Raw genomic sequence first — 27,550 nt, forward strand, 5'->3', positions numbered from 1 at the left:
CTTATCAAATTTCTATACCACCCTTCATCTGAGGATCACAGGGTGGTTTACAATTTAAAAACACAATTGTACATAACACATAGGGTTGTTATATTTCAAAAAGCTGGGTTTTTAAAAAAGTTTTGCCCAAAGTTGTTGAGCCTTTTTTGGGGCAAAATCAGGTACAAAAATGAAGTTTTTGAACTTCTTTAAACGAAATTCACCAAAATCTACACTTGCCATGTGTCCGGATTTTCCCGGACATTTCAGCAATTTACACCCCAACGCTGTTTCCGACAAGTGAATCTCGGCTATGTCCGGGAAATTGCAGCTGTATGGCAACCCTATAACCGAGTAACAAAAGAACCCAATAACCCCCACCTTCATTGGAGCGGCAGAACAGCCCTATTAATGTACTGCCTCCTGGCATCCTGACTTTCTAGTCAGCTGGAGGTTGGGGATTCTAGGGCAGCATATTGATAGTTAACTTACTATACAGTGGTACCTCTGGTTATGAAATTAATTCATTCCGGAGGTCTGTTCTTAAGCTGAAACCGTTCTTATCCTGAGGCACACTTTCACTAATGGGGCCTCCGGCACACGATTTCTGTTCGCATCCTGGGGCAAAGTTTGCAACCAGGAGCAGCTACTTCCGGGTTAGCAGAGCTCGTAACGTGAAGCGTTCATAATCAGAAGCGTTCGTAACCAGAGGTACCACTGTATTGTATTTTTACTGCCGGTGGGGGGGAGAAGTCCTTGTGCAATCTTCAGCCTCAAGTGCCCTTGGGTGCGATGACCATTGACTTGGGGGGCAAGGTCACCACTTGCTGCTCTGCCTGAGATAGCAAAATACCTCGAGTGGGCCTTGATATTTGCAGACGGTGGCTTAGCTTTTCCAAGATGCAGTTCAGATCTCTCTTCTGGCACGCAGTCAATGCAAGACTGCTTCAAATCAAGACCACTCCACTGCAATTTGTGTGTTCAATAAATCCACATGAGGATTTGCAGGCCTTGGCAGCAGCAGAAAAGGGCACCAATAGCTGAGCGAGTTTTAGGGTAGGGTTTAACCCACAGTGCCACCAGGGGACCCAGGTGGCACTGTGGGTTAAACCACAGAGTCTAGGGCTAGCTGATCAGAAGGTCGGCGGTTCGAATCCCTGCCACGGGGTGAGCTCCCGTTGCTCGGTCCCAGCTCCTGCCCACCTAGCAGTTCGAAAGCACGTCAAAGTGCAAGTAGATAAATAGGGACCGCTCCGGCGGGAAGGTAAACGGCATTTCCGTGCGCTGCTCTGGTTCACCAGAAGCGGCTTTGTCATGCTGGCCACATGACCCGGAAGCTGTCTGCGGACAAACGCCGGCTCCCTCGGCCTATAGAGCGAGATGAGCGCCGCAACCCCAGAGTCGGACACGACTGGACCTGATGGTCAGGGGTCCCTTTACCTTTTTAAGAAACGTCCCACTCAGGATCACTGTGCTAGGAGGCAAAGGAGTGATTATTGCATCCTAGGGACTCCACTCCCCACTTCCAGGGCCTTCCCCCACCTTAATATGGCCACTCACCTCTATGTCCAAGACATTGCCAGGTTTAAGACTGAAAGGACGTCCAGGGGAATCCCGCCCAGGCCAGCGCAGGTGGGGATTAGGCTTGTAGGAGAAATTCTGGCCCCCACTGGCATTGCTGAAGGGGACATGGAGTCCATCCAGCTCAAAACGAAGATGTCGGAAGCGGGCATTGGGTGGCACAGCAGGTGATGGGCAGAGGAGAAGGGTGGACGAATTGGCGCAACAAGGCTCCCAGCACTGTGGAGATGTAAGAAGGGAGAGGCAGGGAGTGAGAGACCCCTGAATTGTAATTCACAAGCCAAAGCATTCCTTTCCTCCCTGCACTCACCTCCAACATGTCTCCCACCTCAGCACAGGGGTGGGGTGGAGCTGGGGTCAGTGGGATGTGGGGGCCCTGCAAGGAGTCGCAGGCTCTTTTCTCCCGGCTGCTTCCACTTGCCATCGCCTCTGGCTCCAGGATGGCTTTGATGAGTGGCTGCTGCACCACATCCAAATTAGTCCCTTTCACATAGATGATCCGTCCGCCCCTGGAGAAACACAGCATCCAGGAAGGTGAGAAGTGGCTCAAGCAGTGGAGGGTATGCCACCCATGAGTTTGACACAGGCACTACAGTCACAGGAACGTAAGAGCAGCCCTGCTGGTTCAGACCAGAGGTCCAAACAGATTCCCATGGGAAGTTCATAGCTGCAGGGGTCCACGTGTGACCCTATTTTTGCTTTGCCTCCATTTCCTCTTCAGGTGCCTGGCTCCCTTAAACATCTCTGTCCTTCCCCCTGCTGCTCCTTATGCATAATAATAAGGCTTCCAACAGAGATTAAAAATACATTAAAACAGGTCAGCAACCTTTTTCAGCCACGGACCGGTCCACCGTCCCTCAGACCATGTGGGGGGCCGGAACATATTTTGAAAAAAATTAATGAACGAATTCCTATGCCACACAAATAACCCAGAGGTGCATTTTAAATAAAAGCACATATTCTACTCATGTAAAAACACCAGGCAGGCCCTACAAATAACACAGAGATGCATTTTAAATAAAAGGACACATTCTGCTCATGTAAAAACATGCTGATTCCCAGAACGTCCGCGGGCCAGATTGAGAAGGCGATTGGGCCTTTGGTTGCCTACCCCTGCATTAAAACATCAAACTTTAAAAACTTCCCTAAACAGGGCTGCCTTCAGATGTCTTCTAAACATCAGGTGGTTGTTTATCTCTTTGACATCTGATGGGAGGGCGTTCCACAGGGTGGGCGCCACCACCGAGAAGGCCCTCAGTGCTGGATCTCAGTGTCCGGGTAGAACGATGGTATGGTATGTCACTCCCAAAACCTCTACTCACATCCAAATTTCACTCCCTTCAAAACTTAACCTTTGAGTTATTCCTTTACTGATTCCCCTCAAGTTAAAGGAAGCCCAGGGACGCATAGCAACATTTGCAAACATTCAGCCTGAAACCCCCGAAACCTCTTTCAGAATTTAGCACCAAACCAGACGGAACATCATTCACGTTTTAGCCCTTGCTTAGCTGATTACAAATAAAAAATAGCCAGCACATTCATTCATTCATGCATGCATGCATATTGATTTGCACTGGGACTGTAATGTCTCTCCCCACACTCCAATTCAATACATTTGGTTATAAAAATGAAGATGGCAAGGCCAATCACCCATCTCTCCTTGTAGAAGGGGAAGTCTTAAAGAAAAACACAGATATATGCATTGTGGTATATGCATACATCATTTAAAAACAAAGTAAGCTTGGTCTTTTTGCAGAACTACAGTTTCTAACTGCAGCAAACTCATGTAGATTTAATTGACTGATGAATCAATATTTTCTTTAACCGGGTGACAGCCCTGATCATTCCCGCTCCCCTACATTCTTTTTACCCATGGAAGCTGGTGAGTGGGGAAGCCGCAGTGAGTTGGGGGTTGGGTGCGTAATGGAAGGTCTTGCCCCGCAGCTGGCGCTCAGCCCCTTCATACTGGACCCGGACAGACACCTCTTGTGGCTTGAGGCTAGCACTGGTACGACAAACGATGGCTCCTGGTTGCACAGGCTCCTCGCTGTTGAGAGAGCAAAGATGTTAAGTGAAGGCTTGAGGCAAGACTAGTGGAGAAAAGAGGAGGAGGAGGAGGAGGAGGGTAAAGTCAGGGGGCGATGAGAAAAGCCACACCACTTACAGGATACAGGGCAGCGCCCCTATGTAGGCAGCAATCTCAGTGCCTGTCAAAAGTTCCTCCCCAGTGATGGTGACTCGAGTTCCCCCAGCCATGGGGCCGAGCTGGGGGTGCAAATCAAGAAGGGTGGGGTCCTGAGGAAAGAAGCACCCATTAGGCCTGTGGACACGGGTTAGGTTCACATATCATACTTAACTTTATGCATACAGGCAGGAAGTTGCTGCCACAAGCCTCCCCTTCACCTCCCCCCCCAAAGTGACCTGGAGGAAGACTTCAGCAGCTTTCAGTTTTGCTCTTCCAAGGCATTGTCTTGTTGCCTGAACAAGGGGACATGACTTATGACCAGCTCTGGTCAGTTTCAAAACAAGCTAACTCCCAGTTGTGATTTCTGAAGCTGGCTTGTTAAAACTAGCCAGAGTCTGGCAGGGGTGCCAACCTGAATAAAACACAGGGGGGGGGCAGGTAAGCCCCACCTCGCATAATCAATCACAAGACATGGTTCATGCACACCATTTGAATGGCAATGCCCATCCACTTTGTGGGGGCCTGGCTCCCTCAAATATTTTATTGGGGGGTGGCAAAGGGACCTAGGGCCCCCAGGAGCCAGTTCCTAAGAACCAGAGTCCTGGGTTTGGGCAACATGACAAGTCAAGATTCAGTGAAAATGGGAGAGGGGGTGGGAAGCTGCCATAATCTGCCTTCCAGCTGCAAGGGGAGAAAGGGAAGTGGGAGAGAAGCACCTGAGCTCAAGGCTCACAGGGGCCCCTTCCTGCTCATGTACATCTTGCTAAACCATGGCTTAAATGGGACATGCTTGTGTGTGTTCCCAACATGTGACTTCTCCCTCCCATTTCCCTCCGAAGTAGTTAGTGACATGGAGGAAGTTTGCACTGTTATGGAACCGCTAGAAGCAAATACGCTTATCTCTGCCCTGGTCCCCCAGTTCCAAGCTAGAGTATTTCCTTAGACCCACCCCTTGGGCATCCACCAGTCCTCTGTAAGATACTGACCTGATAAGTAAAGTGAGTCTCAGAAACCCCTGGCGGACGGTCTCCTACAGTGACCTGAACAGGGCCAGATAAGCCTCGCTTTCCAGGAGAAACTTGACATACAATCCTGTAGAGAACGGCAGAGAGGCCCTGTCATGAAGGAGCCTGCCAAAGTCCACGGCAGACATTTTGAAGAGCAAGGACAAAAGTGATAGACCCGGTGGGCCAGAAGAGGAAGAAGAAGCAAAACACGGCACTAAGGAGATCATCCCATAAACTCAACCATTTCTGCTTGCCTGATGGAATGATCTCCCCTTTTCTCCCCTATGTGATGTTCTGGGGGGTTCTCCCGACCCTGCAGAGTGAATTTGGGGGAGGTGTGGGAGAAGCCCCGTTGTGTTAGCTAGAGTCCTTGTACAGTGGATGCTCGGGTTGCGGACGTAATCCGTGACGGAGGCACGTCCGCAACCCACAGTATTCGTATCCCGCATTGCCGCTTCTGCGCATGCACAAGCGCCGAAACCTGGAAGTAACCCCTTCCGGGTTCAGCGCGGAGCGCAACCTGAAAAGACACAACCCGCAGTGTTTGCAACCTGAGGTATGACTGTACAGTGGAATGCCGGGTTACGCACACCCCGGGTTGCGGACATTCGAGTTAAGAACGCCCGCAACCTGGAAGCGTTTCCAGAGTGCGCGTGACCCCCGGATGCGCAGAACACTTCTATGCACTTCGCGCATGTGCAGAAGTGCTCAAATCGCGCTACTTCCCCCCCCCCGCCGAAAAATAGCCGCTGGAAGGGGGAAAAGGCAACATGCCCCCCCCTTCGGGTCCGCCCGGCGGGGCGGGGCAAAAGGAGCCGGGGCAAAAGTGTCACCCCCCTCCCCTTGACCTAGGGGCGGCCCCCCCCCGGTGACACCCCTGATATGAAGGCTTAAAAAGATATAGATTAGGTCAGTGTTTTTCAACCTTTTTTGGGCAAAGGCACACTTGTTTCATGAAAAAAATCACGAGGCACACCACCATTAGAAAATGTTAAAAAAAATTAACTCTGTGCCTATATTGACTATATATAAAGTAATTTTCCCACGGCACACCAGGCAACATCTCGCGGCACACTAGTGTGCCACGGAACAGTGGTTGAAAAACACTGGATTAAGTAAGGAATGTGAGCAGATAAATTTCCTCCAGCTCCCTTGTAACACTAGAATTCAGTGCCTTCCAATAAAAGTGACAGGCAACAAGTTCAGGACAGGCAACAAAATGTAAATTAATTTATGGAATTTGCTGCCACAAGATGCACTGATGGCACTACCTTGGTAGGAATTACAAGAGGATTAGAAAAAAAAAATCATAGGAGGATAGATGAATAAAGGCCTCTGTTTGAAAGCTCCCAATCCAAAAGTATCAAACCAACATGTGTCAGTTGCTAGGGAAAGGGCTCCTGCCTACATACCCTCCTGGCTGCTGTGGGAAGAAACAAGGTGCTAGACCTTGTGTTGAATTATGCTGTGTAATAAGTTGGCTTGATTCACTTTTGTACACTGTCCTGAATAAGGAAAGGAGGCTAAGAAATATTTTAAACAGATAAAGCAGGCTACTGGCTCAGACTTCTCACATTTAATGAAAATCAGTAGAATGCTACACAGTAAACATTCAATAACACATGCAACCGATATAGCTTGCCATGCATCATAGCAAATAAAACTGATATGCAAACCAGCGAAACAAAATAGGTTCCTCAACTGCAACTCTCTTGGTTGGGATTGGTCGCTCTCTGTGGCTCTTAACAAAAAGCTGCTTTTCAATGGAGAGCCATGCCCTTCTCCCAGGCCTCCTTACCTAGTAGAAACCAGATACTGAGCTCGATCAGGGATGCATGGCAATCCAGCCACAGTCACAGTTTTGGCCACATCCTCAAAGCGGCGGCCGAGGTTGGATCCCGTCACTGTGAGAGTCAGGCCCCCTTCCAAGGGTGCAGTGATGGGGTGAATCTAGATAACAGGAATATTTTATTAGCAGCATTTATGTATTGCCCAGTTCTCTGGGCAGCTTATAAATAATAAAAACCACGAGGATAAAAAACAACCAACAGATTCCAGTTTTTTACAATTCAGCATAAAAACATCTAAAAAAATAATAAAGAAAAACACAGCGCCATTATAAGTATAAAACTGACCTAAAATTCAGCGGATTCAGCAACTTACAACTGAAAAGCCTGGGGTGGAGGCTATGGGAAAGTCTTCACCCAGCACCAAAAACACCACAAGGCCTGGCAAACCTGTGTGGGGAGGGCATTTTGAGAAGGCCCCTTTTCCAGTGGTCACCCATTACACCTCATTTAGTAGTAGCACCCAGACTGGGCAGTATAGCACCAAACCAAGTCCTCCCTGCTCCAGATTGGACTAAAAGATACAAAAAGCACTGGCAGCAGACTAGAGACTAATTGGTTTACTGCAAGAATTCTCTCAGTCCAATAACTTAGTCTACCAGATATATGACAGACTGGGAAGGAAGTAGATTACACACACAAAGTACAGGCTGAGGCCTAGTTTCCGTTGAGCTGGTATTAAGTGGACAACTTCAGACTGCAGGCCAAGGGTCACATATCCGAATACTCACAGCACACACACTCTTGCTCACAGAAAACTAGATGTCAGGATAAAAGCTATACCGGAACCTTTCTCCCTGACATGTCAGTTTTCTACATTTAGAAAAAACTTTTTCTATAGAGAAGCATTCAGTGGTGTGCGCTATCAGCAATCTGAACAGGACAAGCACTGGTGCTATTTATTTCATAAATTTTATATACTGCTTGACCGTGGAAAAACAAAAACCTCAGAGTCATTTACAAAATGGTCTCAGTTTTTTGTCCAAGTTGGCAGAAGTGGGTCCTAGTCAGCTTCCTAGCTCAAGTTCTATACAAAAAACTTCCCAAGAAATGGAGCAGCAGTTAACCAGAGTAGCAGCAGGCCTAACTGTGCTGATTCTCACCGAGTGGATGACGGGGGATGGGCAAGCAGCTACGTCAGTTCTGGACGGGCACAGGTCCTCATAGATGCAGCTGGGCACCTCTCCTAGCTGGCACCAAATGCAGCGGAAATGCTGGGGAGCAGCCTTGCAGCGGCTGCAGTCAGAACGGCCGGCAGAACAGTTGTACAAAGTCACTGGAGAAGGAGGCAAGAAGGTAAGCAGTGAAGATCAGATTCAAGTCATACTGTTAATACTGCCCCTCCCAGACCAGCAACAGATCATTCCTAACCCAGGGAAGGCAAGAAAGTACAAGACTGCAGGGCCTTGAGCAACTCAAGGGTAGTGGTGCGACATATCCAGGGTTTAGTATACCCTGTGCTGATTTTTTTAAAAAAGAAATTGCACCAAGAAAACCTGAATTACGCAGCCAGTATCAACTATGCAATTTATTTGCTTGTTCTGCATAATCATTTACACTGCGTTTACTATTTTGCCTAATTTCTTCTGGTTTTGTTATGGTGAGGAAGGGCACAGTGTTGCACAGGGCACTGAAGGTGCATCTCCAACCACTGAAAATCTTACCATCCGCAGGTCAAGCTTTCAAGGCTCTGTGCATAATTGCCTAAGCATCTTTCTGCAGCTGTAAGGGTTAGAAGCCTGCATTCATGCTTTTGAAATTTAAAAAACAGGGGATTTCATGAAACTGAATCCTGTACCCAGTACCACATTCTGCACTCCCAGTTGAATTGTGGCACACACAAAGGCACAACCACAACATTATATATATATATACATATAAAATCCAACCTCCACAGGTCATGATCCCTTACCATGCAGGTCTCCATGGCTGTCAAGGCGCCGGTCTTCCCCTATCATGATGTAGAGAGGGACATGTAGCTCAGGGGCAGGCTGTGTGTAGTTATATGCCTGGGGCAGGCACTGCACACGACGGGATGTTCCCCTGTCCCCTTCTTCCAGGGATGCTGGAACCACAACTAGGGTTCCCTCCACTTCCAGTACACAGGAGAGTGTCACTGGGGCCTGAGGATGAGGACAGGGTGAGACAGGGCCCTGCACGCCACACCTGCCCCCTCCTTCCCCAGTCCTGCCACAAAGTCTGCTCACTCAGTCCTGTTCTCCCTGCCCTTTCGTTTGCCAGTCCTAACACAGAGGGGCAATGCCAACCACATTTGTCATCACAAGCTGAAGCCCCTCAGAGGACAGCGAAGGCATCACTTGCATACAAATAACTGGTACAGTATGAATGTTGCTGCAGCTACTTTTATTTTTTTATTTATTGCATTTACAGTATACCCCACCTTTTCCCTCTAAGCAGCTTCAGGTGGCATACAGAGTTCTCCCCCTCCTCATTTAATCCCCACAACAACCCTGTGAGGCAGGCCAGGCTTAAAATATTAAAATAGCACTCAAGCACACATGTCTTCAAATTCCTAGCTCATTTGCAAGACCAATCTGAGACATGTTCAAACTTCCACAGTTCCCCACAAAATCTTGGGAATAACATTCTGCAGAGGAGCTGGGGGAACAAGTGAGCCTCCAGATGTGGCTGGACTGCAGCTCCCATCATGCCTGACTATTGTCTGTGATGGCTGCAGATGATGGGAATTGTAGTGGAACAACATCTAGAAGGCCCCAGTTCCTCATCCCTGGGGTATGGGTTCCCCTAGAAGTTATGAACATGCATACAAAAATGACAATTCCTTGGGTACTTGGATGTGGCAGATTCAAGTGCATTTTAACTTTGAAATGAAGAGCCCCTTGTGTCCCAAGAGGTCTTCTCAAGCCCTGTTTTCTTTCACACAGAGACACACCAGTAGCTTCTAGGACTTTTAATCTCTTCACTTACCATCAACAAGTGCAGATTCCAGGCTACGAGGTTCAGTGGCATTTTTACACCAACAGGAATCAGGTGGGTCTCACCAACACCCCCCACACTGGGGCAGGCAGCTGGACCACGGGGCTCTTCAGAAGATAACTAGGAGACACAGAGGGCTTAGATGCAGAGACATTTCTCCCATTCTTCCCCCCCCCCCCCAACATAATTTATTCTGGAAAGTAAGGAGGGACCTGCCATACAGTTACTCACCTTCTGGTTGTACACAAGCCCCTCTCCTCCATCTGGGCAGGGCCCTCCAGGGACACAGCGGTGACTAGATGGGCACCAATGACACACCCAGGGGCTGTCCACACATGTCCCACACCTATGGGAGAAGGGGGGGGGGGTTCAAAGGAAAAGGACCTTTAACCAGGACTGTATGTGGACAGCAAGTTCAGAAAGGGAGATGAAACATATTTTTTTTTAAACAAACAAGCGAGATTCTAGCTTAAGGCAGCAAGAATGTGCTTCAAAGTGTCAGGTGAGATCTTCAAAGCTAGGGGAGAAGTTCAGTGAGACTGTTTTCAACAGAGAATGGGGCATTAGATCTCTGCTTTGCTCAGAAACAGAATAATTTATGTAAAACAAGCAATTATATGCGTGTGCTTAATTTGCATAATTCATAGGAAAGTTCCAGAATTCAGTTTTCCTTAGTGCAGAATTTCAACCTTTTAGTACAAAGAGTGAACACAGTTTTGTTTTCAACATAAAAGCTTCTTGCTAGCTATGGCAAGTTCTACTATACTGCCTCCAGCCTCCCACCCTCACAAAAAATCATACAGATGCTTCTCGATATCCAACCTGCAGCCCCTTCCACCCCACCCCACCCCAAATGCCCTCATCCCCACTCAACATTCGCTCACGGGGTGGCATCAGCAAGTTGGCTCACAGCATTACAGTCATAGAAGGAAAATCCCACGGACGTCACCACTACATCCTGGAACATCAAGGCTAACGCCACAGTCACATGATCTGAGGAGGGAAAAAGCACAGTAAGAAACTTTCCTCCCACTTACACATAATGCAAGATGAGTGGCTAACTCCATACACCCTCTGGACAGCATCAGCATGCATGCACACCAATGGCCTCTTGACTTTTCCTACTATTTAGGCGATTCTGGTGAAGACCCTTCGGAGATTATCTCTTGGTTTAGTCCAGAAGCATTCCACAGTTGGTTTTATAGTTTTGAGAATAGGCAAAGGCAACTGAAGCTAAAAAAAAAAAACCCATCAAAGGGCATGTGGCTGTGGCTGCCTTCCACTACAGTGATAAAAATATAATCAATGAACAAGTCAGAGTTCTTATCAAGATGGCAAACCTGTGTCTGGGGTGCACCACTTCGGTCAGCAAGTTGAGATTCCGTAGGAAAAAAACCCTCCACAGAGAAAACTAGAATGTCAGGGACTAGCACACTGGTCCCTGAGTTTTCTACGTGGAGCTTCTTTTGCTCCAACCTGTAGCCTGAAGTAGTAGATCCAGGCACAAGGTTACCACCTCATGTGATAACTAGGCCTTGGTCTAGGCATAAGAACTAGTCCCATGTTTGCCAAAAGGTTTTTGGGGTTGTTTTAAGCATCTAAAACTTTTTTTGGGGGGAGGGGATAGTTAATACCTATTGGATTGGTTTATAAGCCTCCATGTGAGTCCATGGATGATCCAGAAGAAGTGGAGTTTGGATTTGATATCCTGCTTTATCACTACCCGGGGGAGTCTCGAAGTGGCTAACATTCTCCTTTCCCTTCATCCCTGTCAGGGAACTGTCCCCGGCTCAGCGCAGGGTGGTGGAAGGGCTCTCGGGATGCTACAGAGAGCCCTGGCCCCACCTGACCAGCAGCACCTCCTCTTCCAGTGGAGGTGGCAGCAATGTCTCCAGCAGGGAGGGGCAGGCAGCCCCGGGTCTTGAGAGCAGAGGCTCTGGGGATGTTGGAGAGACCCTGCACTCCCCTCGCTCAGCGGGCGAGGAGGGAGACACGCCATTTCCGACGCCCCAAGTGCGCAGAGGGGTGAAACGCAAAGAGGGGAGGCGGAGATTTCGGATACCGAAACTGAACGTTGGGGTCACAGCTGGAAGGGGCCACTCCCGGATTCTGTGAGTGACTGATACAGACATGAACTTGTAGCTCTGCACTGTAAATAGCATGCACAATAAACCTCTTAAAAGACGGTTTGGAATCTTGCCTGGTTACTCACGAGCAACCACCCTACGGACCTTACACTCCCCCACAACAAACACTCTGTGAGGTGAGTGAGGCTGAGAGACTTCAAAGAAGTGTGACTAGCCCAAGGTCACCCAGCAGCTGCATGTGGAGGAGCGGGGAATCGAACCCAGTTCACCAGATTACGAGTCCACTGCTCCTAACCACTACACCACACTGGCTCTGTATGCGGAATGTGGGGCACTGTAAATACATTCACACAAGGGGAGACGCACTTCCTCCCTACAACCCCCTGGCAAAAGCAACAGGACTGGCTTTGAAGCATGGCGCTCATGGCAAAGCCTCCACATGCCTCTGGGCATGAACTCCCAGAGGTTTATTAAGGCCTTGCCAAAAGAATCAACAGTTGGGCTTGATACTTTGCAAAAGCGCAGCTCCCCCACTGCCTGCTGGAAAACAGAATAGCGCCAGGAAATAATTCCCCACAGTAATCCTACTATGACTCCTAGAGCACATGTTCAAGGTCAGTCCACATAGATTAATTACTTAAGATATTTTAGTGCACACACCCTTTTTTGCATATGAAGATACTTTTTTCTTTTTTAAAAAGGAGGGATATCAAGCAATTTCTTTCTCAGTTTTACACATGTGTGTAACTTCATAATTCTACTCTACTTTAATGATTGTCAACGCTAAGCCAAAGTAGAAACACCAAACAATAAACAAATTGCCAACTTTTCAAGTGGGGGCTACTGCTATGTTTTTAAGAGGAACTTGATCAGCAGACATTCAGCAAGTTTATCTACATACTTCAAAAAGCTTCACCTGCTAGTTGCTGAAGATCAAGCTGCTGTTTTACAGGCACAGAAGCAGGGATTGCTTGAAATGTTGACAACTCTAGTGATAGCTATTCTGGAGAAATCAGGGACAAGCTACATATTAAGCATGCTTTCCACCAAATTGGGTCAATTTTATTTTCAAAGGAAGAATAGCCACACGGGGCCCTCCCTGATCAAGGGCATGCCCTTCATCTCCATCGCAGTACTGTTATTGTTCATTAAATTTATATGCCACCCTTCATCTGAAGATGCTGTCCCACTGAAAACCATCCCTCTTCTGGGGGAAGTAATAGCTGTAAGGGGGAAGTAATAGATGTAAGCTCTTCTGGGGGAAGTAATGTATTGCAAGGTTAGAGGTCAGACATACTTTCCTGGCTCACCTTTGCCCTCTTGGGTGGGTGGCACCTGCTGGGGAACAGGTGAGAGGCAGCGAACCCAGGAGTCTTGCAGGTGTGCTTGGCTGTCTTGGCTCCCGAAGGCACAGTGGTATTGCTCTCCCTCTGCCAGTGCAGGGAGACGTGGGACCAACATGGAGACCTGGGTAAAGCAGGAGACACATCGTTTTATAGGAATGTAGCTTAACTGGCTGGGCCACTTTTCGTGGTTTAATTTTTTCTGGTCTTAATATTATATTTTCCTTAAGTTACCGGTACTTTTAGGACTGTATGAGCAGCTTTGAAAATAAAAGCAGATCACTGATCTTAAGTAAATTAATGTTTGGTGAGCCCTCTCAGTCACGGAGCGAGTGTGGTAGCAGCTAGGGATCAATCTTTGCCAGAACTTGATGAACACAAGGAAAGGAATCTCCAGGCATCATACAGGCTATGAGCAATGTGTGTTTGAGAAAAACCTGGATATAACGCAGAGATGCTTCATTCGCACATATGCTTATTAAGAGGGTAACATGTGAATAACCACCTGATCCAAATCACAATCAACCCAGGTTTCAACCTCTGACCCTCCAACATTCACCTCTGTTTGTTCTTCTCGGCTCTGATTGGCTGGTGACATCTGTTCCACTCTCAAACATTGGCTCTCAGCTCCATAGCTCCAGAGCCAGTGATTGGCCATCTCATGGCGCTCACACTCCAACTTCCGGGTACACCTGCCAATCAGCCAATTATATTAGAGACAGAGAAAAAGAGGGTGTGTCCTTTTAATTTGAAATAAAGCACACACTGCTAGCTCTCAGAGACCCACCTACTCTGCAGAACACACCAACCACAGAAGGGGTCTTGGGCACGCAGGCAGGAGGCACAGTCCTGGAAGTGAGGGCATTCAGAGACTGGGACCTTGGAGACCTGGGTTGGAAAAAGGCAAGTCATACACCATACAGTATACTCAAAAACCACCACCATCAGTAGAATCTAGGCTACTTTGCATCCATTTTTGCATCGGCCTCTATAAATGTCAGATATACTCAGAACGGAACACTTTTAGGCCAAGGGCAAGGGGGATGGTAGAGAAAAGGTATCAATAAGGAAAAAAGATGGTTAAAACAGGAGTGGAGTTTGAGGGGGCAGGATGTTTGGCACTACAGGTCACCCTTGCTGTCCTATCTTACTACTCCAGACAACAACAATGGACTAAGCTAAATATGATAAAGGAAACTAAATATCTTGTAAGTTAAAATTTCTTTCAGAGTAGCACGCAACTTTGTACTATGTGATCTGAAGAAAAACCAGAGTATGTCACCATAGGTCCTAAAAGCATAGCTGTCAACTTTCGGATCTGAAAATAAGGGATCAGCAGCCTCACCTGACAGTCACGTGGCAGTGGTGGGCGGAGCCAGAAGCAAAAGTGGGCGGAGCAGCTAGAACGCGCCTCGGCCGTCGCAACTAAACTGGTGTCGTTCCTGCATTGCAGCGGGGCGGACTAAATGACCCTTCTGCGATTCCTCCTCCGCCACGCCGGCAATTCACACACAGGCCTAAACACACGCGCTCAGTTCCTCCTCCTCCCCGCCCCATCTCAGCCTTCATTGGCGGCCTCCAAACAGGGCTGGCTCAGCCTGCGGGCAGTTGGATGCTGCTACTCCGCCCAAGACCCGGCGCGCCGTTTCCCCGCGTGCGCTCGCCGCCAGCCGCCACAGCAAGTAGCCGAGAGGCGGCAGGGCGGAGGCGGCGGAGTCCGGGTCCCTCTAGTCCCGGTTCCCGTGCTGGGGCTCGGCGCAGCGCTGGAGGAAGAGGCGGTCTGAAAGCGCTGGGCAGTCGTTGCCCGGCGAGACCGGGAGTTCGCCTCCTGCCCCCTGCACGGGCTGCAGAACAACAAGCAAGGAGGAGGCTGCTCCCGAGCAACTCCTGCCGCGCGAAGTGGGCGAGCGCTGGGGACGCCGCATTGCTTTTCCGCCACGGCGGTGGCCGCTTGAATAGCGCGGGAGGGCGAGCGCGAGGCGCCTCAGCAGCAAGTGGCGCTTTGCGTCCCCCCACCCTCACCCCCGCTGGCTGCACAGAGAGAGAGACGCCATTATTTGTGTGAGGGCGCGCAAGCGCGCGTCCGGCCTCCACTTTTGCGCCGAGGGTCGTTCGCTCTCCCTGTTGCAGAAAGAGGCACCTTTCCCAGTGGGCGGGCTGGCGGGGGTGCGCCGATGCACGAGCAAAAGGGGCTGCCCCCGCCCTAGCCGCTGGCCGCGCACCCTCCACAAACACACCCGCCTGCAGCGTGGGCCCGGGAACGGAGGGAATCCAAGGCGCTCTCCTTCACTGGGACTTTTTTTGCTGCTTGGTCTCGCCCCGCCGGCCCTCCTCCAAGGGTGAGGAAGAGGAGCGGTTTGCCAGCCAGCGAGCCGCGCCGCACACCCTTTTGTTTCCCCAGGCCCGGCAAGAAGAGTTTATGCGCTGAGAAGGGGCTGGCTCTGCCGGGCGGGAACGCCCAAGGGCCTGGCCAGCGTGCCGCGCCCCGCCCACAACCCGGGAAAATACGGGATTTTGATCCATCCGGGATAAAAGCGGGAAACGCGTATAAAAACGGGAGAATCCCGGCCAATACGGGATACTTGACAGCTATGCCTAAAAGCCATTTTCATACCTCACAATGTCCGGAGAGTTTTATCCTAAAGTATCTCCTACTATATTTTGTTAACTGTGTTGTGTTCTGATCCATGCATACGATGCACTTTTTCTATGCCAGTAAAGGAGATTGATTGTTATAAACTCTGTACCATCTCATAATCTAGTAACAGGGGCTTAGATTACCTCTGAGCACATAACAAAGTTTTTTTTTTTTTTTTGACAAGGCAGCACAGCAATGCTGCAAGTTTTCAACATGAAAAGAACTTATTGGGGGGGGGGTCTATGAAAACTCAACAATAGCAGATACAATGCAGAATTTTCCTGCATCCAAACTGAGGATGACAAACAGCAGTTCTGAACAAGTAAAGGGAGAAGGGGATTGTGCCCCATGACCACTCACACACCTGGGAGGCCGTCATCACATACAGGTGGGCCCCACTGCCATCCAGTAGCAGGTCTGGATTGACTGGGGAACGCTGGCCAGTGGGAACGGTGCTGTAGACTTCTGCCATGGTGCCATTCAGGTAAACCTAGACAAATGAGTAAAGGCTATCAGTGCCTATTAAAAAGTTGTTTAGGAAGCACCTCTGGAAATAGTTACATAGGTTAACACCCTGTGTAGGTCCTTGTATTTACATATTCTTCCTCCTCAAATTCCACCGCTGACAACAGTCAGTAAAAAAGGACCCTGTATTGGATCAACCCTCTTCACACTTTGGGGAAGTGGTTTCCAATGGGGTGTCCTACAAGTATCGCTCCCCCCACCCCGACTATTAGGCAATTAGGGAATTCGGAGTTCAGCGACATCTGGAGGGCCAGGGGTTCCCCAAAGCAGCATGTTATAAGCAACATGGGGTTACCACTGAAAACAGAAGCGCCAGGTAGAGGCTCTGGATCTTTCATGGCTGGAGAAGAGGGGGAGGGCAGCACCATGTTGCTCATCCTACGTAGCTCTGCTTTGGGTTCTGTGTGGCTTTGCTTTTTTTCTTCTATCGGTCCTGATTCCATATGCCAAGTAAGGGCATTTTGATAAGTATGGCTAACTGGAAGAAGAGATTTTATCCTGTTCTCTGGGACTAAGATGCTCTGGGGAAATGGGACAATAAACCTTTAAAATAAAAGCCATTTAAGGCAAAAATGTTCCAATGCTTATCCAAAAAGCTACTTATGCAAAACTATTTATGCACAGGTAGTTCTTTTGCATTCATTGCCTTTGTTTTCAAGGCTTGTTTTGCAGCCAGTAGCCTACCTGCTTCTGTGTTTGTGTACATAACTTAGATGTCGTAGGGAAATGGTAGAAGGGCACCTTAGAAAGGAACTGGTAGGCAGATATGAACTAAGTACAAATCCAGTTGATGCCCCTGCCCTATCCCATGGTAACAAAACCTATAAACTAAATAAAAGTTTGCTTCCCTTTAATGGCACCCCAACATCTAATGCCTCAGGCAGTTGCCTCATCCCAGGTTAGTGGGAAGACCAGTCCTTCTGGTAGCATGTGAAAGACAAAAAGCTCCACCACCACCCAGAAAGAAAGAAAGAAAGAAAGAAAGAAAGAAAGAAAGAGAAAGAAAGAAAGAAAGAAAGAAAGAAAACATGTTGTCTCTGCCTGCAGGCTTTTAAAGAGAAAGGTAAAAGTGATACCTGGAATCCAGTACTCTTAACAGAAAAAGAGGGAGCACTTGCTGGATAACATCTAATAACCAACAAAAGAACATTTAAAGGCTGTAATCTTAAATACACCTAACTAGGAATAATGCCCATTGAACACGGTTGACTTACTTCTGGGTAAACTTGCATAGGATTGACCACTAAACAAATACTAGATAGGAACGCCATGGAAAAGTCATTTATTTATTTAAAGCACTTTTCACTCTTCAGCTTGAAAGGCTCCCAGAGTTGTTTACATAAGATTGCTAACAAAAGAGACCCTGCCCTCTGACTCACAACCTAAGAGACACTGCACAAAAGAAAAGGGGAGGAGGAGGGAGGAGGAAAAAGCATATTCAGGCACTAGTTCTTTGCAAATTTCTACAAAATCAGCAATTATTATCCATCTTTTGAGTGGAAACACATTTCCACTGGAAGTGGCTTTCTAAGTCCTCCAGGATCCTTTTAACTGGTGACAGCAAAGACTGAACCCAGGAACTTAAGCATACAAGAGATTTCCATGCATAAATCCCTGGGTTCAGCTCTACTATGGAGCTACAGCCCTTCACACATTCATAGAATCATAGAATCATAGAGTTGGAAGAGACCACAAGGGCCATCCATTCTATGTCTTCATCTGGCTGCAGCCTTGCTATGGTGTAGGAATGGGGAACCTGTGTGGCCCTCCAGATGTTGTTGTCCAACCCCATCACTCAGCCAGTGTGACTCTTGATCGGGGATTATGGAACTTGCAGTAGTACAGCAACAATCTGAAGGAACACAGGTTCCCAGGGGCGTTCTTAGCCCCTTGGCTGCCGGGGGCGGGAAGCCAAGAGACACCCCTGGGGGGCGGGGCGTGCGTGCGTCATGACGTCATGATGCATGCGACGCCCCGCCCCCGGGGGTGCCGGGCGGCGGATTCAGGAGTCTTTGCGCACTGCAAAAACTCCTGAAGAAGCCTCCGCCCGGCGGCAGGCACGAGCAGCCGCGGCAAGAAGGGGTGTTGCCGCCGGGCGGAGGCTTCTTCAGGAGTTTTTGCAGCGCGCAAAGACTCCTGAATCTGCCGCCCGGGCTCCCTTGGCGCAGCGCAAGTCAGGGCAGGGAGAGGGACGGGCCACCTCGCTGGCCCGCCCCTTGCTTCCAAGCCGAGCTGCGCCGCTGCAAGGGGGGGCTATTTTCGGCGCTGCTGGGGCGGAGCCGCAGGGGCGGCCAGCGAGGGGGGGTGACACCCCTCCTCGCTGGCCGCCCCTGCGGCTCCCCCCCCCCGCAGTGCCGAAAATAACCTAATTTTTTTTATTTTTATTTTTTTAAAAAATAAAAAATCCCAGTGGGCGGGGCTGGCCCCCCATGTGTCCCCCCAACAGGGGTGCTGCCCGGGGGCCCCCCGCCCCCTCCGCCCCCCCATGCAACGCCCCTGCAGGTTCCCCAATTCTGAAGTTAGTCTGACAAATTTAGATTTACCTGCTGCAGAGTTATAGGGCTAATCATCCAGGATTCTGATCTGCAGACACTTCAAGATACAGGCGGCAAGCCCAGACGGTGGCCATAAATACAGGCTGAAGCTGAATTGGTAGGCAAATGTTGGCTATTGCTCAGCTCTGGGTCCCCACACACATTCCTGACCATAAATTTCCAGCTGTGTTAAGCATGGCAGGTGTTTCTCTTTGATTTCCAAAGAATGCTAAAGGTGTGTAGCAAGAGATACAATTGCGGAGTAATGGCTGATTTCACAGAGGTGGCAATAGTTTATAAAAGCACTGATACTCCCTGTTAATGGAGTTCTTTGAAGGAAGTGTCCTTCTGGGGTGTAAAATGGCAAATGTCAACTACTACCTTCTCCTCCCACTCAGCTTCAAGTGATAGTAATCTTACCCAAAGAGGGTTTTTTTTTTGCAGAAGGCAAACAGATTAGCAGAGATGTGGGCCATGGTTATGCAAGATGGGCCTTTGTGTAGGAAACTACGCAGCCAAGAGCTCAGGAAAGCCTATGGAGCCACAAATGTAGGCACCCCAAGCCAAGTCATATCCACTATTGACATTTGAAAGACTAACATACCAAGAGATCCCAGCAAAATTATGTTTTTTAAAAATAAATACCACGTGGAACATTAATCTTTATGTGACAGCTAACTAAGCACAGTGTGGTGGCTACAGAGTTGGACTTTGGGCTCCAGTTACCAATGAAGATCATGGTGTCCCTTCAGGTCAACCTTTCTCCACCTAACCGACTTCACAGGGTCATTATGGGATAGCTCCTTGGAGGGCAGGTGGGATAAAAATGCAATAAAATAATTTTAAGACACTTTAGAGTAATTTAGCAAAATGAAGGGTTAGATTCCACACAAGCCCAATTCAGGCTACAGCAGAATTATGCATATTCTTGTACTAAAAAGATCAAATAACCTCCAAGCTTGGCACAAAGAAACATTAGTCAGGTACTGGAATAAATCTTTACTGTATTATTATTTCTTTACTTTGCAAAACGTGTCCTACTCCTTTCAGTTATGGGGAATAATGTATTTATTTAAACAAAAGGATTTCTATACTACTCTCACAAAACATCAGCAACATAAAAAATACAATATAATCATTCAAATGACTGGCTACTCGAGATAAATTTTGAACAATTGCATTGGCCTGTTGACATAAAATAATAATGATGTGTTTATGGTGATAATTATAGACAGTAGGCACTGTAGAATAATGAAGGTTAGGAGAACAAAGACAGGCCCCTGAGGGGCTTACAATCTCAAACCAAACACAAAAACAGAACTATAAAGAAAGGAACACCAAAGAAGATTGAGAAGAGGCAGAGATCAGATGTTAAAGCCGGGTTGCATTTAAGCAATAGCTGGTAGCGTTGGTGACAAAGAACTGCATGCAGAGGAGTACATGGAATGCTGTGCAGTTGAGTGAGCAGGCTGGCAGAGGAGGGGATGGAGCAGCGCAGAAATAAAGAGGGTGAAAGAGGAGAGCGCAAAATATGTTCAACAAAAAAAAAACCCTAAGATCATGGCCACTGGTCCCATCACCTCCTGGCAAATAGAAGGGGAAGAAATGGAGGCAGTGAGAGATTCTACTTTCTTGGGCTCCATGATCACTGCAGATGGTGACAGCAGTCACAAAAGTAAAAGACACCAGCTTCTTGGGAGGAAAAAGCAATGACAAACCTAGACAGCATCTTAAAAAGCAGAGACATCACCTTGCCAACAAAAGGTCCGTATAGTTAAAGCTATGGTTTTCCAAGTAGTAATGTATGAAAGTGAGAACTGGACCATAAAGAAGACTAATCGCCAAAGAATTGATGCTTTTGAATTATGGTGCTGGAGGAGACTCTTGAGAGTCCCATGGACTGCAAAAAGATCAAATTTATCCCTCCTTAAAGAAATCAGCCCTGAGTGCTCACTGGAAGGGCAGATCCTGAAGTTGAGGCTCCAGTACTTTGGCCACCTCATGTGAAGAGAAGACTCCCTTGCCGACAATAGTTAAAGCTATGGTTTTCCGAGTAGTAATGTATGAAAGTGAGTACTGGACCATAAAGAAGACTAATCGCCGAAGAATTGATGCTTTTGAATTATGGTGCTAGAGGAGACTCTTGCAAACCTATCCATCCTTAAAGAAATCAGCCCTGAGTGCTCCCTGGAAGGACAGATCCTGAAGTTGAGGCTCCAGTATTTTGGCCACCTCATGAGAAGAGAAGACTCCCTAGAAAAGACCCTGATGTGGGGAAAGATGGAGGGCACAAGGAGAAGGGGACGACAGAGGATGAGATGGTTGGACAGTGTTCTCGAAGCTACTAACATGAGTTTGGCCAAACTGCGAGAGGCAGTGGAGGATAGGGGTGCCTGGTGTGCTCTGGTCCATGGGGTCACGAAGAGTCGGACACGAATGAACGACAACAAGCCCTTCCCAGCACACCAAGCCTAGAAATGCAGCAAGCTGCTGGAGTGAACAGAGTTCTCCATCCCTCATCTGCCAGCCCCTCGGCAGGCTAGTAATTTTTATGGGCTTATTTGCAAGGCTGGATTAAAGGCTCAGCAGAGGAGATCAGACACTTGCAAGGAGGGGGGCACAGGGAGTTCCAGAAAAAGGGGCCGGAAAGAGGGAGAAAAGGACACCAGCATGAAGTAAAAACAAGTAGCCCAGATCTGTAGAGCAAAGACAATTAAGAGGCAAATAAGGAGAGGGAAGGTAGATAAGAAAGAGCCAAAGAGCCAAACTTTTTTCTTTTTTTTAAGAAAAAACTGAATGCCACATTCAAACTGATCCATTGAGGAAACAGAAGCCGGTGAAGAGGGGGATGTAAAAAAGGAGAAACAAGGGCAAAACAGATAATGAGAAGGGGTGAGGGGTGGGGAGAAGAATGGGCGCCAGAACTGAGAATAACGGGAGAGTGAGAGGATGAAACCAGAAAAAGACAAAACAGAGAGATGAGGATCAGTCATCAAGCCAAGAAAGTCTAAGAGAATAGACAAATGTGGTTGTTGTGGACAGAGGGAGAGAAAACAAAGGGTAGCACTATTAGGAAGCGCGAGTCCAGACGTTTTTGGGAAACTTGGGTAGCCATCCAAACTCTGTGCCTGCCAGAAACCTCTTTCTGCCTCCAAGCGAGAGAGATCTTGTCTGGGAGGGTCTTGGCTGACATCATGCTACCCTGGACAGCCAGTGTGGTGTAGTGACTGATGGGGAGATCTAGGTTCAAATTCCCTGTCAGCTATGAAGTTCACTGGGTAACCTTGGGTCTGTTACTATGGTCTCTCAGCTAACTTTACCTCATTGGTTCATTGCAATGAAAAAACAGGAGATTCTTGAAGGAAGGGGAAAGGAGAAGGAGAAGGAGAAGGAGAAGAAGAAGAAGAAGAAGAAGAAGAAGAAGAAGAAGATGATTTAGTAAATTTGCACACCGCCCTTCATTCAAAAACTCCAGGGTGGTTCACAACAGAAAAAGACACCGGACACATTCTTAGGGACCCTTCAGATGTTTGCTGGGTCTATTCCACAACATGCAGAACAGTGCATTAGTGACGGATGTATGCAGGTAACAAGCACCGTACTCTGCTTTCACTTACATGATTTCAGCTTTGCACAGGTAGAGGAAAAATAAGTAAATAAATGGAGAGCAGGGTAAGCCCACCATTCCCCACCTTCCATTTATTTATTTCCCCCCAACCCAGGCACCCAGCAGGTTTTCCTTTCTTACCAAGCTTTGGGAAGGCAGTGTGAGGGCCCTGGCAGCAGCCTAGATTCCCCTCAAGGCTCCTACCCAAAACCTGATAACCAAGACGCCTCACTTACTGGGTTCTGAGAAGGTCACGGGAGGGCGCTGGTAACTGCCCTTCCCAGAGCCCAGGAAGCAGCCCCCCCCCCACCCTGCAGGGGGACAATGGCTCCTTGGCTACCTGCAATTTTACATTTACACATGGACCCCAGAACCTAACCCTCGCATAAGATAAAGTTACCTGTACTGGACCACCCACATTATTGCCATCTAGAAAGGCAGTCTTACACTGCAGCACAATTACAGTGGGACAAAACCCCTGAAACATTTGTGGTATGAGTTACAGGATTTCAGCAGGAAGCTGAAACTTTTACCAGCGCAAACAATATTGACAGCAGGATCATGTATAATTGCCCCGATAGGACAAGCTCAAGCACAAGCTAACATGAATGCACTACCAAAAGGACGTCTGGAAGAGCCTTTAGTGAAGAGCTTTCCAAACTGTGTGTTGCGACACGTTAGTGTGTCGGCTGCAATGTGTAGGGGTGTCACACGAACATTCCCCACACTTTTCCCGTGGCTGGAAAGGGGTTAGTTCAACCTCCGGTTTGCTAGTAAAACTGTTTTACAGTACTGTGTCGTGAAATGATGCATGTCTAAAAAGTGTGTCACCGACATGAAAGGTCTGGAAAGCTCTGCTTTAGTGCCTGAGAACCATGGAACAACCATAGCAACAATCCATTGCCACTACCTTCTCCTGCAGCTCAGGCTTCAGAGAGAGATACTGATGAGAAAGTTTGTGGTTCCCTTAAAAACAAGTATTTGCAGTGGCTCCAACAAAAGAAGAAAAAAGTGAAAAGGAGAACCTGTGCCCCCCACCCAATGTTGCTGGACAGCCTTCCAATGGTCCAGGATGATGGGAGTTGTAGCGCAGCAATATGTGGAGGGCCCAAGGTTCCCTACCCCCAAGTTAAAGCCCAGAAGCACTACCCAGAGTAAATAAAAAAGGGGGGGGGAACTACAGCACAACCCCTGAGCTTCAAGCAATTAATTTTAACAAAATTATAAAACACACGGTCACAAATAGCAACAAGACAGTCAGAGAGGCAGAAACCCAACAAAAGGCAGAGATAGTCACCTCTGCTTTTCATCTTCTGAGCTAACAGGCAAAAGAGAAACAGATAAAGAGAAGAGGGCCCAGCCAAGAGCCTTGAGGATCTCTTCTGAAAAGAAAAGAAGGCAACCTGCCCTGCATCCATGCTTGGTAGTCAAGCAGAGTGCCTGGGGCAGGTGTCCTGGGAGCCTACAGAGTAGGAGAGGGTCTCTACTCAAAGACAAGAGACTATCCCTTTCCCTCCCATACATTTCACCCTAAACTACTCCAGAAAAACTTATATGAGAGAAGAAAGGTGTGACAGAGGAGCAAGAACTTCATCCATACTACATGGGACCGTGAAATAGCATGAATGAAAGCTGGGGGAACAAATGGGACAGCAGGAAATAATAATAATAATAATATTTATTATTTGTACCCCACCCATCTGGCTGGATTTCCCCAGCCACTCTGGGCGGCTTCCAACAGAAATCAAATACAAAAATATCAAATATTGGGGTGGAGGACGCACCCATCACCCCTTGGCATCATCCTCACCCCAAACTGGCAGCAGGCTACTCATGTGTAGGACCCTCATGTTCCTGGAGAATATGCCCAGCAATAGCGAACGTTGTGTGGGTGCTACGCCCCTGGTCAGCTAGGACAGAGTGGTGCAGTGTAGCCAATGGCTGACTCCCTTTACTTCACTTCAGCCTCAGGAAATGGATATGGCGAACATGCACAATCTGTGCCCTGTTCTTGAGCCGCGCACACACACACACACCTTGGTACGACAAGAAGGACTGCTCCTTTGCTGCTTAGCACACAAGCAAATTCTCTTCTCCCAGCCATGGGTTTTCACAGGACCCAACCTTTGTACAGAAAAAGAACAGTCTGAAACCACTCCACAGGGCAAGGCAGGGAGGGCAAAGCATAACTGACAGGATTCTGGAAATCCTACTCAGCGTCAGGCTGACTTTGGAGACCTTCACCAGATAAATTTGTAACTATGTGGATGGCTACTTCCAGAGCTGGAACACATAATGCTGCTGCCTTATTCACTGGTCCATCTAGTAGTCAGTGGCTATTATAACGGTCAAGGCCTCAAGTCAGAAGACTTTCCTAGTATTTGCCACCCAAGTGCTACAGAGGATTGAGCCCCCAACATGCAGGGAGGTCCGCCCCTCAAACACAGGTCTGTTCCAACCTAGAAACCTGCTTTAACAAATGAAAGTTGAGATTTTCAGGATACTAAATTCTGCCAAAGTCTGTCCCTGGGCAGTGCAAAGTTATGCACTCTAGCCGAAACCTGAATAAACTGCAGTGTGGGAAAACCAACCAATGTTACTGATGCAGTTTCTCACCTGGACAGAAAACACTAGCGCACTGGGCGCCATTGATTCTAGGTTGAAGGCACATGTGTGTGTGTTTTGGGATATGAGGAGAGGTTCTACTAGAGAGGAAGAGATTGGGAACCTTGGACTACAAGCTTCAATTGGTATGAAGAGTGGATCAATCACTGCCCTAGGGCCTTATGGTGAGCAGAATTAGTAACCACAATTAATTAATTAGTTAAATCAGCAATATTAGAACAGTGGAGCTGAGAATAAAGCGTGCTCATGTTTTCAGGTTATTACTGAAAGGATCTGTCCTCACTCCTCTTCAGTGTTCAATCAGGACAAACAGCAATTTGGGTTTCCTCCAGAAACTGAATTGAAAATTGTTCTGATTTAGAGCTAACAGTGGGTTTTCCCTGAGAAAAGTGTGGAGCAAGGAGGAAACAGCATGGACCCCTGCTTTCTAAGCACAGGACAAGCAAAAGTGGAGACGACCCCTAAGAGATTATGCGTTTTCCTTCAAGAAATAAATGGCTGCCTTTGTTTACTAAAGGTAAAGTTCTGTCTAACTTTTCCTTCGTTATCCCGCCCCCCAATATGATTATACTAGGTTTGTTTTAACATACAACCTTAGGTAATAGTTTAAATCAGAAAACTGGTTAAAAGACAGATCGAGCAACTAAACATTATTTAATAAGTGGCCAGTCCTCAGGGAAAACCACATGACAGAATATGGCAAAGTCACAGACGGCAAAAACTCTAAAAGGCCGACAAGCCCTCTTAAGTCTCCAGATTCTCCTCGAATCAGTTCCAGGAATCAAGAGCAATTTTTCCAGAGCTGAAAGAGTTGCAGTAAGTACTTTATGCCTCAAAAGGATCTCCTCTCACTTTCCTTCTTAGTGAGAGAATTTTTATGGGGCTTCCTGCTCTGTGACACATTTGGAGAAACTGCTTATTATACACTTAGTTTAATTTTAAAAAATCCTCCACACTTAGCTCTTCCTCGTCACATGGCAAAAGAGAAGCAGCAATCATCCCGATGCAAGAAAATTTACAATATGCTTCCAGCATAAGCAGCACAACAGCCTTCACTCTGTGCAGTGTAGTAGGTCTCAGGTACAGACTAAGAGGGAGGGAGGGAAGGACAGCCTGTTTGGCAACAGGTGCTGGCGCAGCACACATGAAACATGCTATTTTAAATGGCTTGAAACATGCAATTAAAAGTCAAAATCAAACCCAGTCCTACCCCTACAGGCAGGATGTGCCAAATCAGCCCTCTCTGTAGAATACTCTTTTGGTCTTTAATTTGTGGGAAAGTGGAATCACAGACTCAGGAGGAGAAGGAAATATGCCAGACACACCTTGCATTTTTTTAAAAGCTAAATTTCTGCTCCAGGGTGAACTAATTCTGCACTCCAAACAGCTATACTCCATAATCTGAAAGGAATTACACAACTTAAGCCAATCTGCATGTGCTTCATTTGCCTGTACAGGTTTACAATTTGAGTCCATTACTCATGGAGAAGAGCAGTGATCAATCCTTACACTAGTTTGGTCTCCTCTCTGGTTTCAGAAGCATCACTAGGCATCAACCACCTACTGGTACTTAGGCAATTATTTCTGCACCAATATAGCTAGAGACTTGCTCTGAAGAGAGGGAGAGAGAAGGAGATTCTCAGGATGCTGAATTAGTGACCAATACCAAATTTTGCGGCTTGCAAACAGCACGAGCGGTTCCACATTTTATCTCACACATGTAGCAGGTATCTCCCAAGCCTATGCAAATAAATTATGCTGTGGTACTAAGACACAAAGATGCTAACTTATTCAGAGTCTCAAACTCGGAGCGCTTTGGAGCAAAAGAGGTCCAGACCTTGTAGAAATTATACCAAGTTCTGCACACATGTGGACCAGAGGCATAATTAGAGGTCTGAAAACTCCAAACTCCGGAAATGTATCTACTTCTGGTATGGAGTTGCCTTCCCCCTACACCTCACCCTTCTAGGATATTGAAGAAGTTAAAGACCAAAAGGCACACACAGTTTTGGGTCTAACTCTTGATTCGCTTACAGACTTAGGGACATACAGGTGAAACTCGAAAAATTAGAATATCGTGGAAAGGTTAATTTCTTTCAGTAATTCAACTTAAACGGTGAAACTAATATATGAGATAGACTTATGACATGCAAAGCGAGATATATCAAGCCTTTATTTGTTATAATGGTGGTGATTATGGCGTACAGCTGATGAGAACCCCAAATTAACAATTTCAACTTTGGGGTTTTCATCAGCTGTACGCCATAGTCATCACAATTATAACAAACAAAGGCTTGACATATCTCGCTTTGCATGTCATGAGTCTATTTCATATATTAAACTCCAGTAGCTAATGAAAACAATTGCTTACATAAATGGACTTTTCCACAATATTCTAATTTTTCGAGTTTCACCTGTAGGTCAGTAGTATAGCAACTGCTTTGCATGCAGAAGGTCTCAGGTTCAACCCTCAGCATCTCCAGCTGGGGCTGGGAGACAACCTTGCCTGAAATCCTCAAGATCAAGGCCAGTCAATGTAGAGAACATGGATCTAGATGGACCAAAGGGCCGACTCTGCATAAGGCAGTTGCCTACATTGAAGTGAGCGACCAATAAGTCAAACATGAATGAAAA

General features: G+C 47.5%; 1 protein-coding gene across 1 annotated transcript in view; it reads right to left on the reverse strand.

Annotated features, from left to right (window-relative positions):
• PLXNB3 (plexin B3) overlaps positions 1 to 27,550 on the reverse strand; it is a 59,372-nt gene that overhangs the window by 20,814 nt on the left and 11,008 nt on the right. Inside the window, exons 5-19 of the mRNA XM_033174075.1 lie at positions 15,990 to 16,115; positions 13,775 to 13,875; positions 13,547 to 13,679; positions 12,955 to 13,111; positions 10,442 to 10,550; positions 9,789 to 9,903; positions 9,549 to 9,677; positions 8,512 to 8,722; positions 7,703 to 7,875; positions 6,551 to 6,702; positions 4,732 to 4,837; positions 3,725 to 3,855; positions 3,431 to 3,607; positions 1,871 to 2,069; positions 1,540 to 1,779 (exon numbers count right to left, since the gene is read on the reverse strand). Of these exons, the coding sequence (XP_033029966.1) occupies positions 1,540 to 1,779; positions 1,871 to 2,069; positions 3,431 to 3,607; positions 3,725 to 3,855; positions 4,732 to 4,837; positions 6,551 to 6,702; positions 7,703 to 7,875; positions 8,512 to 8,722; positions 9,549 to 9,677; positions 9,789 to 9,903; positions 10,442 to 10,550; positions 12,955 to 13,111; positions 13,547 to 13,679; positions 13,775 to 13,875; positions 15,990 to 16,115 (2,259 nt within the window). The remainder of the gene's footprint in view (positions 1 to 1,539; positions 1,780 to 1,870; positions 2,070 to 3,430; positions 3,608 to 3,724; positions 3,856 to 4,731; positions 4,838 to 6,550; positions 6,703 to 7,702; positions 7,876 to 8,511; positions 8,723 to 9,548; positions 9,678 to 9,788; positions 9,904 to 10,441; positions 10,551 to 12,954; positions 13,112 to 13,546; positions 13,680 to 13,774; positions 13,876 to 15,989; positions 16,116 to 27,550) is intronic.

The sequence above is a fragment of the Lacerta agilis genome, chromosome 16 (genome assembly GCF_009819535.1).
Source record: "Lacerta agilis isolate rLacAgi1 chromosome 16, rLacAgi1.pri, whole genome shotgun sequence".
NCBI classification, from domain to species: domain Eukaryota; kingdom Metazoa; phylum Chordata; class Lepidosauria; order Squamata; family Lacertidae; genus Lacerta; species Lacerta agilis.